Source organism: Rhipicephalus sanguineus, chromosome 11 (genome assembly GCF_013339695.2).
Source record: "Rhipicephalus sanguineus isolate Rsan-2018 chromosome 11, BIME_Rsan_1.4, whole genome shotgun sequence".
Lineage (NCBI taxonomy): Eukaryota > Metazoa > Arthropoda > Arachnida > Ixodida > Ixodidae > Rhipicephalus > Rhipicephalus sanguineus.
This window is the reverse complement of record NC_051186.1, coordinates 6,619,245-6,633,258: the sequence shown is the minus strand read 5'-3', so window position 1 is coordinate 6,633,258 and position 14,014 is coordinate 6,619,245. Positions and strand designations below refer to the sequence as shown.

The following is a 14,014-nucleotide window of genomic DNA, read 5'->3' as shown; positions in this document are numbered from 1 at the left end:
CAATCTACGCCATGAAATCACATCTCTTGCACCTCTCATCTCACCCAGGCTCGATCATTCTCACGAAGTGGGCATAACTTCATTTAAGACAAAAAATTTGTTCACTGTCTTTCATTCCCCGCAGGTGAGCAGACTGGAACCACCTTCCCGGATCGACAGCCGGCATCCATGGGACAACGCTTGTTTCCGTAATAACTTAGCTAACGTTGTATACTAAGGCTAGCAAAAATGTGTTCATTTGTTCTGTACTGCCTTCTTATTTTTGCTGGTAAATACTTACCACATCAGATGTAATAGTATTTTTCATTTCATTTCGTCTTCGTATACTGCATTTTTTTTATGGTGGCGAAAGTTCTTGAGGCCCGTGTGCTTAGATTTAGGTGCAGGTTAAAGAACCCCAGGTGGTCGAAATTTCCGGAGCCCTCCACTACGCCTTCTCTCATAATCATATCGTGGTTTTGGGACGTTAAACTCCAACAATTATTATTGTTACTATTATTATTATTATTATTATTATTATTATTATTATTATTATTATTATTATTATTATTATTATTATTATTATTATTATTATTATTATTCGTATATTGCATTGTTCATAACCACTCCCGGCCCTCTCGGACTCGTTTGGTCTTCAGCCCATCAATAAATACAATAATATGAAACTATGCGTTGTTGTAATGTATCCCGTTCTTTTTAGCAGTACGCGAGATATGCAAGCTATTGTGACTGAGACAAACAGCGCGTTCTATGCGACGCGGTGGTTCCTGCGCAAGCTGGCTGACTCAACACTTGCTTTGGCCGCAGGGGACGATTGGACATTGCTGACATGTGCGATAGTGCGCGGTCGGAAAGCAGGATAATAGGAGAACTGTTCTGTTGTTGTTCGGTCACCTCACTCTCAGCTTCATGCTCAGTTTTGAAATTGTTCGTTGGTGCTATTTTTCTGTAGTCATCGTTTATTTCTTCGGGACAATCGAGGTACAAAGCTTTTGAGTTGTTTTGGAAGCAAAAAAAAAAAAAAAAAAACGTTTTGCGAATGCATCGTGAACATAGCTGCGCCGCTGCAAACCAGTATTCACATGGCACACGTATGCGACGTACGACCGGTGCTATTGTTAGGCCATCTGCGCCATCACTGGAGTAATTTGGAAGCCTTTCCTTGCTTTTAACGTGTCTCCGAAGCTCTTACCTGCACCCTAAGCTCGTCATGAAACGTCTGTGCACAATGGTTATGCTCGTTTGTTCTGCCCTTTTATTTGTCGTATGTTTAAACCACGTGGAAAGCTTCAAATTTCTATCCTTCAAGAAAAAAAAGGCTTATAATATACGAAAGGTAAGTTACAATTTTTTTTTACAACGAATGAAAGAAGGGAAATTTCAGGGCTCGTTTCTTTGTTGATACATCCTTAATGAAAACCGCCAGATAACGAAGCCAAGAAAGATATAGGAGGTGTTAAATTGCGCTGTTTTAACTGTATTGTGGTAATTGCGATGTAAAGGTGAAGTAAGTAAGGTGGACGAAAAGACTATTTGCCGCCGGCAGGGTCCGAACCTTCAACCTTCGTATAACGCGCCCGATGCTCTACCAGTTGAGCTACGGCGGCGACCGTCCTGTCGTCTACTTCATCGGGTATTTTTGTGCACGAAAACCTGGGAGGGCTTAATCAACGCCGCTCGTAGCCTTGACGGCGAGTGACGCTTCTTCTTTAAAAGGATCACGTAGTACGTGATCCTTTTAACGAGCAGGCCGCTGACCAATAAGCCATCGCATACTACCTAAACCGGAACGAGACCCTCGCTTTGAATGAACGAAACGAATGAACGAAAGTTGCCTTTTCGTCCACTTTACTTTCTTCACATTTGTACCGTAATTCCTACAATACAGTAAAAACAGTACAGTGAACGTTCCCTATATCCTCCGTGGCTACATTATCTGTTGCTTTTCATTAACATACTTTTGCAACGACGTTTCACTTTCGAAAGTACGTGCTGATATGCGTGATCGTTTCTCTTTTTCCATGTGAACAAATTTCACCGACACACGTCACCTGAGATGGAAGCGAGCGTCGATCATTCGCAAGCCGCGATGTTCGTGAAAACTAACACGTGTAATCAGAAGTCCTTGAGCTTCGTAAGGACCCTGCTTATATCGGCCCCTTCCGATCTGTAAACGTTAGAATCTATATTTGTAAAGTAATGGAGGAGAAGGCGGATAATCGACTTCAGTGGTGGTGTGACAATGCTGGTGCATTTTTTCTACGCTCTCATTACATCGCAGAGTGTAGAAAGAGCCGTTGCGCCATGGATGCTGGGCTTTTCTTACTACCATGTCTTCAAACATGAGCGCAACTGTGCAGTTACGACTACCGCAGTATTCCTGGTTACAAAAGGAGCGGTCGACAACTTTAGTCACATCCATGTGCTTCTCAGCGTGTTAGAGCTGGGCCTATGTGAACGATCTGTGAGATGCATTTCACACTTCCTAAGAGGCAGGAAAGCTTTCGTTCAGTCCAGGTAAGGGCAAAGTAACTTTCACAGCATCACGCAGGATGTTTCGCCCATTTATCGTCACGTGCGCCATGACAGCTTTACCACGAAAGCGTCGAGCTGGTACAGTGGAATCCCGTTGATACGATTCTGCATAATACGCTTTTCGGTCTAATATGTTTTTCTTTTTATTGCCGGCCAACGTCCCTCGGAAATAATGCGTTTTCATGCGCTTAATGCGGCCACATTTTTGCCGAAACAGGATAATACGACCGCTATCTTCACCGATATGTCTAGAATTTCTACGTTTAATCTTCGGCATACTATAGCTTCTTCTTCTTTCTTTTTTACTTTTTAGAAGAATTTACTCCTAGACGTTGAAAAGAAGAAAGTGCAGCGCAAGTTGACTAGATACTTCATTCAGGGGTGTAGCCACCCCTGAATGAAGAAAAAATTCCTGGAAGAAAAAATTTGGAAGAAAAAATTCCTGGCTATAGCGTCCCTGACTTCACTGTTGCTCAATAAAAGCGAGTTGCTGATGGAATATGATTATTTTACACCTATTGTTAACCTCTTTGGTTAAGGTAGGTCACCATCTTTAAAAACAAATATTTTGAAAAAAATATATTTTTTAATTCGCCATTTTCAAGCTCCTTGTCTATTCAAGAGTTTTTAACAAAAAGAATTATGTAGTTATCTTGAGCCGTTCGAAAGTTACGACCATTTTTCCAACACCTCTAAGACGCATTCGAAACCGAAACTGAAGGTTTCTGATTCCACGACACCTGCCATGTCGTCATAAATGTTTTAGGGGCGTAGCTCCTCATAGTCTAACCTTCTCACGTCTCCGTTGTCCGGCGTAAACGGATCTCCCGTATGATGCAATAGATGGCGCTGTCTCATAGAAGTACATACAAACTGCAGTTCAGGGACGATATTCTAGATGGCGCTGTACACAATCTATGTCGTCATCACCATTTCTCGTCTCATTTCCTAGAAGGCGTTGGTCCAATAGAATTGTGTGCGATATGGCGCTTGTGTGAATCGACACTAGATGACGCTGGAAGTGCCGCTGCTCTCCGATTGGCTGCTGCGCGGGGATGCGCGGGGAGCGAGCGCCTCTCTCATTCTCCTGGATCGTCGCCGTACGTGTCGGATCGTTGGCGGAGCATGGACGATGCGCAGCGGCGGGCGCTCGCTTGGCGGCAGCCAGGCGGATCCCGTGACGGTGCGCACCAAGGACACCGCTGCGAAACGGGCTCAACGAGAAGCGAATCCCGAGACCATAATTGCTTCAGGAGCTTCGCCCAAGCTCTTCATCATTCACCCGTGGATATGCTGTGATTTTTTCCTTAGAATATTACATAATGCTAAGTGTCTAAGTACATTCTAAAGCTTGTGGGGCATGATGTTTTCGATTTATTTGAAAATTTCCACTACACGGCTGCGGCACTCTGTTGTTTAAGTTGTGCGCGTTTTTGCTCGGCTGTCCGTGCTTTTTCGTAGACCACTTCGAGTCCTGGACTTAGTTGTGGCCTTTCAAGGAGAAAGTTATAGTATTCCATGAAATATGGCAAAGTATAGGACAAAAAAGAAGCGTCAACGCAAGTTATGGAATCAATATACCAAGAGTGGACCCGCTGTGGCGCACGTAGATGAGTGTCAGCTGCAGACGCAAAATGAGCTAGAAAAAATATATGTGCTTCAGCTCGCTCAAAAGGAGAACGCGCTGCTTCAGAGGAGGTCCCAAGCTATGATCCTGGAGAATTTCAGCCATATTGTATGTTTCTTTATTATGTGTACATTCGACTGAAATCTTTAAAGCCATTTTTTCTCAAAACATGACTTTTTGCGTCCTACACTTACGCGAGCAGTGATAACTTTCCTTCTGATAAACATTTTTGCATACAATTTTGTATACTATTTCTTTATAGGTTGAGTTGTTCATTCAAGCAGAATTATTGAAAATGAGTTGTAACTTTTTGTACTATGGTCAATTGTGTACAAAACTAACCTGTCAGTTATAAACTTTTTGATTCTTTTTACGATAATGCGCCTTAGATTGGAGATGGGTTGATCGTGGAGGTTAGATGCACAGGATAGTGTCCTAAACACGTACCTTCCAAGTCTTGTTTCAATCGCACCAACTATTTTGTAGTTATGACTGTTGGCGCAACAAGCACATTTTGACAGATTTTGATTTTTATAAATTTTGAGTTTTACATTTTTAGCAGTTTCATCGTTATAAAATTTAAATTTACCTAAGCCCTACAAGCCAGAACCGTAATTATAACTTTTGGACTGCAACTGTAAAATTTTTTCTCGAAGGTGGTGACCTATACCTTAATACGAATTCGGCATACGTTTTACTTTCCGGTTCCCGCGAAAAACGCAACGACGTTGCACTGTATACAGTTTTCGCCCTATGCACGTGACACCGGTTTCTGATTCATCCGTAGACCAGATATAATGGACGCTTCAGGACGGCTCCGATATTGCTGACACCTTTCCAACGAAACGAACACGCGTCTCTTTCAATATAAGACAGATGTGTCGACTTTGTCTGGGCGCCATTTGAGCCAATCTCACCTAAGCCTTAAACAAGAAGCTTTGAGAGCCGTGAAACAGGAAACGTTTCTTGGAGTATCATTTGATCGACAGTTCTCGTGCGTTTAACACACCAGTACACACGCAAAACAAGTCAAGTACGCTACAATGGTGCTACGCATACTCGCAATAACAATATGGAGATTGAGGACGTATAAATGGGCGTGTTGGTGTCGCGTATCTTTGGGCGCGGAGAGATTGAGATATTGAGTCGATTCACTATTTCACGTTCACAATGCGCTGATACGGCAAAAACGAGCTTATCAGTCACCCATTATCCGTCGTTTGCCATGAATTTCGGAGCCGAGATACCAACGTTTTTTTTTTTTTTTTTGCTAGACGGTTTCCAGAGTGCCGTGGCGCACCGAGACTTGCAGTGCAATTGTTATTAGGTAGTCTCATCGTCTGCGTTTCCCAGTTATACGTGCAGTTGATAGTAGCAGACACGCCAACCCTGTTTTAACGCAACGTGTAGCATACCCAATAAAAGGAGTACTGACACGAACTTTCAATGTTTTCGGGTTGCTCTGAATAAAAGCACGGGTGTCGAGAACCCCGAAAAAAAATCACAGCATATCCACGGGGTGAATGATGATGAGTGGGGCGAAGCTACGGAGGGAATCATCTGTAAACCGTGAAACTCTTCCGTGAAATGCGCCCAGTACATAATATAAAGAGTGTGAAACATCGTGTATATATTAAACATCAAACTTTTATTGTACTGTTGGTTTACGTGGTCCCTTCATTATCACTTGTGATCGGTGAAATGCAAGAAAGAAGTCCGCTCCCGAGCGAAAGAGCGCCAAGAGCGACCGCATTCCCCGCTCGCCCTGTGCGAATTAAAGGCAAGGCTAGAGGGATGACAGGACGCGCGTTCCACGACGCGAGGTCGGTAGCATGCCCAACGAAAGCCAACGGAACGCGATCGTGCAAGTGCTCCGGCTTCGCATCGCCTCATGGTTCCATTTAGCGTCCCAAAACCAAACATATTGCTCAAGGTGTGCCTTGCGTTTTTCGTAGAAATAATTTCTTTATCATGTACACTAAGACGAAAAGTTGAAAGCTCACTAGAGTGTATCGCCCGCAAAGTATGTCTTTTAGTGTGATTTAACTCTCGTACGGCAGGGTCCTCGCGCCGTTGCCGGTCCACCTCGCCCGTTGACGATCGGGCGAGGTGGCTACATAGAACTACTACTACTACACTTTAAGAAAAACATCTGGCGTTCTTTCGTTCTGCTTTTACAAAACATCTGGCGTCTTTCGTTGGTTTATTTCATCAATCAACGGCGTTTTGAACAAAATTTTTATTGTTTAATCACGCACAGGAGAAATCTCACCAGGCACTACCTTGGAGGTAAACAATGGCTGCTAATGGCAATGAGAGACAGAAGAAGTCGGCTTTTAGCTAACACTTACACTTCTACTTCTACTAACGTTTCCTACTGGAACATGCCAATGGCTGCTAATGGGGAATGAGAGACAGAAGAATTCGGCTTTTAGTTAACGCGCACGCTGCGAATTTTTTATTGTTCAACAACGCACAGGAGAAATCTCCCACCGGCACCACCTTGGAGGTCAAAGCGTAAGACTTGTTACGGACTACTACGATGACGACGAGGGACGAACGGGTGCCGCCTTAAGGAGCTTCGCCCCTAAAAGAATGTCGTGGTGCCTGGGAATGCATTCAATATATTTTAATACCACTACCTTAAAACAGCAATATTGGTTTCGGTATCGAGAGGACGGCTTCGCAGTGACGAGTCAACACAAGTCTGACGTCAAGGGAAGACTGCAACTCGCGACAGACTAGTAACAGATGTTAGTATGCTGTCAATCGTACGTGGTTCACGTAAACAACGACGAATGAATTGACGACCAGAGACTCTGATAGCGATTTCGGGAGTTTAGGATGCGCCCCGCCACGGTGGCCTTAGTGGTTATGACGCTCGACTGCTGACCCGAAGGCCGCGGGATTAAATCCCGGCCGCGGCGGCTGCATTTCAGATGGAGGCGAAAATGTTTGAGGCCAGTGTAATTTGCCAATACAGCAGAATACAACAGAAACATTCGCCGCAGAAATTGAAATTAAATCGGAGCTATAGATCTATACATGACTTGATGTAGTTGCGATATCATGCGTTATGCTGTATGGATAGTGGCAGGAGTGAGGTCGTGTGTGGTGAACTCTAAATGCGCCGCGGTGCAGCCGTGGCGCTGCCAGCGGATATAGAACGACATTCCTTTTTCTCCCTCTGCGCCGTAACAAAGGCACGAAGGAGGCGCGGAGAGGGAGAGAAGGGAAACCGGTTGGCGGAGAAATAAACTAGTTGGTACCGAGACTCTCAACAACACGCCTCGTCTCAGCCCGACAGTAGCTTTGTTAGACGTGAAGCTTCCTTCCTTTTGGACCAGCGACCCGGCACTTTGGTTCGCCCAAGTAGAACCGCAGTTCGCCGCCCGCCGCTTCACCGCCGACCACACCAAGTACCACCACGTGGTCGCCAACATTCCACCTGCCACAGCGAGCGAGGTGCGCGACATTCTGCTTGCCCCACCAGCAGAAGATGCGTATCGAGTGCTCAAAGATACGCTGATTCGCCGTCTAACCCCTTCGGAGCCGGAGCGCCTGCAGCAGCCGCTACGCGAGACCGAACTGGGCGACCGCCGACCCAGCCAACTGTTGTGCCACATGCATCAACTAGCGGGCTGCACAGCAGGTCTTGACAGTCGCCAGTGTGACAAAGCTCATCGGTACTTCGCGCATCAGAACGACTGCCTACCATCCGATGAGTAGTGGAATGGTTGAGCGATTCCACCGACAGTTGAAAGCCGCACTAATGGCAAGCGAAGAGCACTCCTGGGTCGAAGCACTGCCCATTGTGCTCTGGGGCATACGCACTGCGTTCAAGGCGGATGTCGGCTGCAGCGCTGCAGAACTTGTCTACGGCACAACCCTACGTCTGCCTGGCGAGTTCTTTGCGCCTGACCAACAACAAGCCTACATTCCTGCTGGTGACTACGCATCTCGCCTACGTCACATCATGGCGAAACTCCGACCCACACCTCCACGACAGCCCACAGAAAGAAGCATATATGTCAGCAGCGAACTTGAGTCTTGTAGCCATGTCTTTTTGCGTAACGACGTAGTAAGAAAATCCCTACAAGCACCGTACGATGGACCTTTCAGAGTTCTCTGCCATGGGAGAAAGACGATTACCATCGAAAGGCGCGGCCGCCAAGAAGTGGTGTCATTGGACAGAGTTAAGCCGGCACATATAAAGTCCCTAGATTTTTCCCTTTTACTTAAGTAGCGACAACTGCCTCCTTTCCCGGCCCTCACTCACGCGCAGCTGGCGTTCGACGCCATTTTCTTCCTAACTTGGACGATTTACAAAGCCATGCGCGTCTAAGTACATTAGCCACGCATCTTTCAACGGACAATATGCTAACGCGACGTGCCTTTCTTCTCCCGTCAAACCCCTGTCATTAGTGAATGGGGGGTCGCGTTTCACCGGGTGCTGGAAAAGAGTTAGGAAGAACATGGCTACCGAAAACGAGCGTTAGCCAATGAGATTCGTCGACGGCGCTTCAATGGTTGTCGGTACTTAAGAAAGAACAGGGAAATATCTAGGGACTTTAGGCACATATGGAGACCAACCGGTCCACGACAGCAACCTCCACGCTTCCGCCTGAAACCTGCAGAACGGCGCCACATCCGGCACCAAAGACAGCGACGGACAGCAACAGTTATCACACACGCAGTGGAAGACGGACAGGTGCGCCAAATCGCCTCGACCTGTAGCCGCTCTGGCGTTTCATTCCGCTCGTGCTCTCACTAGGGGGGAGTACTGTGGTGAACTCTAAATACGCCGCGGTGCAGCCGTGGCGCTGCCAGCGGATAGAGAACGACATTCCTTTTTCTCCCTCTGCGCCGTAACAAAGGCACGAAGGAGGCGCGGAGAGGGAGAGAAGGGAAACCGGTTGGCGGAGAAATAAACTAGTTGGTACCGAGACTCTCAACAACACGCCTCGTCTCTGCGTCGCTCACGCGTGCCAACACGTGTTTTGAAACGTCTTCGCTCATTTCTACTTGCTAAGGTAACTGTAACTGTCCCTTAGTGTCAGTTTGCACCGTTGCACTCTTCAGTGTCATTTTGACTCGCTTGTGCAATAAATCAAATGTTCTTGAACTTCGCGTGACTGTTTCATCTGTATTTTTGCTTTGAAACTATTATTGAACGATTAGTTGTTTTGTAAAACGAAGTGGAGTATCCAGTGCCAATGAGTACGTGAACACCTCCCAATAAAATATTATAAGATCGCTCAAGGGCCCTTCTGTTGCTGCACAGGATTGTATGCACATGTAACGCCAAAGTCCGAGATTTGACAAGCATTCTGTTTGTCTCCCAGTTTTTAAATACAGAGGAGCCCATTTGGACTTATAACACGAGCAAACGGGTCAATGTTTGGTGCGAAGTCGGCGTGAAGAATAGTGTCACCGACGGTTCAATATTTTTCACACGATCATCTTACGACCGCAAGGGAATGTAATGTATTATGACGTTTTCTTTCCCATTTTTTTTTTCAATTTACAGCGTAAAAGTTCATAAATGTTGTTTTTATTCGCAGGACATCTGCCGTCCTGGAGGGGAAATTTGACCGGGACCGAAAGAAGCACATTGATATTAGCAGTCCAGGTAAGGCTAAAACGAAGTGTCATTTATTGTATTATTGGAACCCCGATGAAATTGTAGCTTTAATTTTATTTGATGCAGCGCAGACACTTAGGAATGCAGGTATTACAACAAAACAAAAATGGTATCATGCATTTCCAATCCTTGAAGAGAAAGAAAGGGAAGATGGAAGGACAGGCACAGCTCAGGTCTTACCTGCTATTTCGTTTTTCTTTTGCCGCATTTTCCTTATTTCTCTTAAGCGATGTAAACGTACGAAATATCGGAATTCGACGAATCACAGCTGTCCGCTCAGCCGTTCCATGGTACTAATCGAAGCAATAACCTCTGGATGTGTAGGCTGAATACATTAGTTTTTTCACACATGCTATAACTAGTAGAATACGCAATGAATCTCCAAAAAGAAAATATTTGTAGTTAACAAAACAGGCCTTCCTCAACCTACGTCATAAAACTTTGCCATTAGAGCACATGATGTGCAAAACAAAGCGCGCATGATAAACGATGTCTTCTAGTAAAGAGGACCGCTGTGATAGACAAATGCTACCAGTAGCTTCTTTTCTTGATGTGCTGCTTTTATTGCTATAAATGTCTAACGATTAACTATTTTCTTACGTGACAACGTAGGGCTGTATAGGTGAAAGGGCAAGCAAATCGTACTGCCGGATGTTCTTAAGAACATTAAACACGCTAAAATGAGTTAACTTATATGAAATACATATAAAAAGTTTCGCAGTCTACCAGCCGTGAGAGCTTGCGTTGAAGCATTACAGTTATTTGAAAAGCGTCACTCTACTTTAGCTCACGTAGTTACTCACATAATACGGATATGCATCCTGAAATTAGAGGTGGGAAGGGTGTCAGAGGCATGCCTAACTTAATTTTTAGAAGAACAGTGCATAATACATTGATTTCTTTAGCCATGCAATGACGATGCCGCCCCACATTGCGATTTCTACTGCTAAGTCACTAGTAGAAGAATTCCACGATAGACGCTCTTCAAATATTTTACCAAATAAATATGGCGCGTTAAACGATCAAGTTTAAGTATGTGCCTATGGAACGTCGTTGTTGGAAATGACAAAACTTCAGCGTGCTTGAAGTTAAGGCTTCAGTGATAATGTGAACAGACACTATACAAGAACTCGGCTGCAATATATCTTTTTTTTTTTTTGCAATTTGGGCCTAACTATCGTGTGTAATGCAGTCCTGTACAAATGGCTTAGGGCCAGAGACCACATTTACAAGTTTTGTCCGTTTGCCCGGATGTTCTTGTTTCGTTCTCGCAAAGGTGCCCGGATGGCCTCGTTTGAAAGCCCGCTTGCCCCAATTTTTCCGATAGGGCAAGGGCTCCATATATTTCATATTTCATTTCATGAACACATTGCTGTATCGGCTATGAACTTGTTTGTTTCAGTAATATAGAACGTTTGATAACATCTCCTAGCTAGAAGTTTGGCCCTATCGAGATGACAAGAAGTAAATTATTTTTTCTTATGCTCATGAAGGTTTGGTATGCAGAAATTTTTCTGATATGAAATTGGCATTATGCTCAATAAAGTGTTGTTGACAGCTACAGTACAACTGTAAACCCTTGTGCAAATTAAACGCATGTCATACACAGGCTGAATTTCCCGGCGTGGAACCGCCGGGGGCACGTTTTGTACCTGATATTGAAGTGCACTAGCTTCTGCGAAAAGACGCCACAATAAGCTGCAATGACAACAAAGTATTGCAAAAATACAGCACCTGTACAGCCAACGTGAAAACGACAACGTAGAAAAAGACTGGTTCAAAATTTATGGAAGAGGATTTTATTTAAAACTCTTGTGGGCACGTCACATGCCGCGAACATCAATACAGTAAAACCTCGGTGATACGAATCTCGCGGGGTAAACAAAAATATTCGTATCATCTAAAATTCGTATCACCAGAAAACATGGAAAATTAGTATACGACAAAAGAAAGTTGGCATACGTTTTTATTCAGTGTTTTTCAGGGCCGCAGCGACGTCATGAACAGCTCTGAATGATTTCTAGTGAAGTTTTTAGACGTCAACGATCATACTTGTACTCACAAATATACGGTACATGCGCGCGCGTGTAATTAATGAACCTGATGTGTTGTGTCCCGTGACCGCCAGTAGCCCCTTCCTAATCTTACTACGCTTTTCTGCGTGGGCCAGAGTACTGCGGTGAAAGTGACTTAAGAAGCGCTTTGCACACGATAGAGGCCAAGCTCCTTCGCAAAGACCGTCCGCTTCGTCTCTTGGGGTCTTCGTCCACCTTTAATGGGACTTCATGACGGACCCGCAGCCCAAGTTTCAGTCTTGTTTCATAGAACGTCTCATTGCGGGGACATGGCTTGCATCGACGTGGCAGGCACGTGCTGACACAGTACAAAGACGCTGCTGTCTCAAGCACAGCAGCACGCGTAAACGCCTCAGAAAAAAAAAAACGCGACGTCAGCGTCATCTATAATCTAAACGCGAAGGCGCCTACAGGCCTCAGAGATTCGCAAGCAACGACGCACTGTTGATGGTCGTGCAGCGCTCATGCCCGCGCCCGCGCGTGACTGCCGCGCCTTCCGCGACAGCGCGGGCAGCACCTCTTCGTACCTGTGCGCTAGCGTACGTTCGTATCAAACGTCGCGGGGTGAAAATCGGTTCGCAACAACCGTACTCCAATACATTGCAGGCTAATGGGCCTTGGCCGGGACCACAGAAAAATTCGTATCACCCCGAAATTCGTACGAGCCGTGATCGTATCACCGAGGTTTTACTGTAATTACACGCACTCGTAGAAAAATGTCGCAGTTTAATCCAAAGTCGAAGCGTTAGGAACGATGCCAAATTTTATTATGTGAGTAAACAGTGTTTATCTGTTTTCTTCATTTTTTTTCAGATGGTGTGTACACGTTGCAGGAGGACATAGTTTACATGAGTGACGATCGTGGCTGTGCTGTGATCATTGTGACGTCATCATTCGACGGTTGGTGTCCAACACGTGTGCCATTTTTAGTAGCACACGGCTGATGTGATAGAATCGCATGGTGTGATCGTTGTCTTGTGATTAACATATGTGACACATTTACTTCTTTCTTTAGGACAGCAAGAATCCTTCGATCTCCGGGTCAGGAATTCCTCTCTTACATCGGGCATCACTGAAAAATGCAAGCACAAGTTCAGCAAGCGAGTATCTGAAGGACAAATTATTTACAAACCGAAGTGCCAGCGCATACTGGATAGAGCCCAGGTGGTCGTAGGTAAAACCGAACAGACTCCGACTCCTGCGAATGTCCCTTCATAGACTCGTCTTCTCCGTTTGCGCTTCCAAGTAGCCAAGTGGAAATCTGCTATGGTGAAACTTTATGTTCTTGCCTTGCCTTTCTTAATTTCTGTCTCTCTCCCTGACTTCTGTTAGAGCAAAGCCTGAGTAGACCTTGTATTTCGTTTTCGATATATTGACTCTGCGACACAAGTTGCTCAAAATTAAATAAAGAATATCCACATCATCTGGCCTCCTGGACGAGTCATTGGACCGTAGCGCGGGCGTATAGGTGCGGCGTCGCACTTGGTGCCTGAATATATTCTGCTACGAATTGGGCCGTATAAGCAGCAGCAATATGCTGTGACAAGCGAGCGAATGTCGTATATAGATAGCAAACATTGACATCCACCCGTTTTCAGCGCACACCTGCAAGAAAATCCCTACGGCTTTCTCGGAAATAAAGGCCTCTTAGTTGACCAGCAAAAAATTCGTCCTGGCCCGGGGATTGGATCCGGAACCAACGCCTATATACGTGGCGGTCTGAGAAATTCGTACGGATATATGAAAAATCACGAGGCTTCGAGGAAATTAAAAAGCTCCAAGAAAATCTCATACGCATTTTCAGAAATCCGCATGGATTTCCTCAAGCCTTGCCCTACTAACCGGTGAGTGAAAACCCCTTTAACACGGGGTGTCGCCGGAGCGAACGCTTCTGCAAGCGGTCTTGTCATCTTGAAGGCTGCAACTGCCTCTATAAGTGCCCGTATGTGCATCTTTCCCCGAACTTCTACAAGCTTCCAATTTCCCCTGAAGTTCTGTCCTGATGGGCGGGTGCAAATTCTCCTTTTAGATGCGAGGCATCTTATGTCGGAGTTCAATCCTGTGGTGGTGGTGGTGTGCGGCGTAACTACCCTTACTGCGCATGCGCATCCTCCTCCGCCTATTCTCCTCTCC

General features: G+C 45.4%; 2 protein-coding genes across 8 annotated transcripts in view; one reads left to right on the top strand and one right to left on the bottom strand.

Annotated features, from left to right (window-relative positions):
- LOC119374269 (uncharacterized) overlaps nucleotides 1–14,014 on the bottom strand; it is a 292,758-nt gene that overhangs the window by 173,796 nt on the left and 104,948 nt on the right. The window lies entirely within an intron of this gene.
- On the top strand, nucleotides 971–13,294 carry LOC119374448 (uncharacterized). Its single transcript, XM_037644545.1, has 5 exons — nucleotides 971–1,336; nucleotides 9,508–9,644; nucleotides 9,727–9,794; nucleotides 12,695–12,781; nucleotides 12,897–13,294. Exons 1-5 carry the CDS (start codon nucleotides 1,211–1,213, stop codon nucleotides 13,097–13,099), a joined length of 621 nt encoding a protein of 206 aa, XP_037500473.1. The 5' UTR covers nucleotides 971–1,210; the 3' UTR covers nucleotides 13,100–13,294.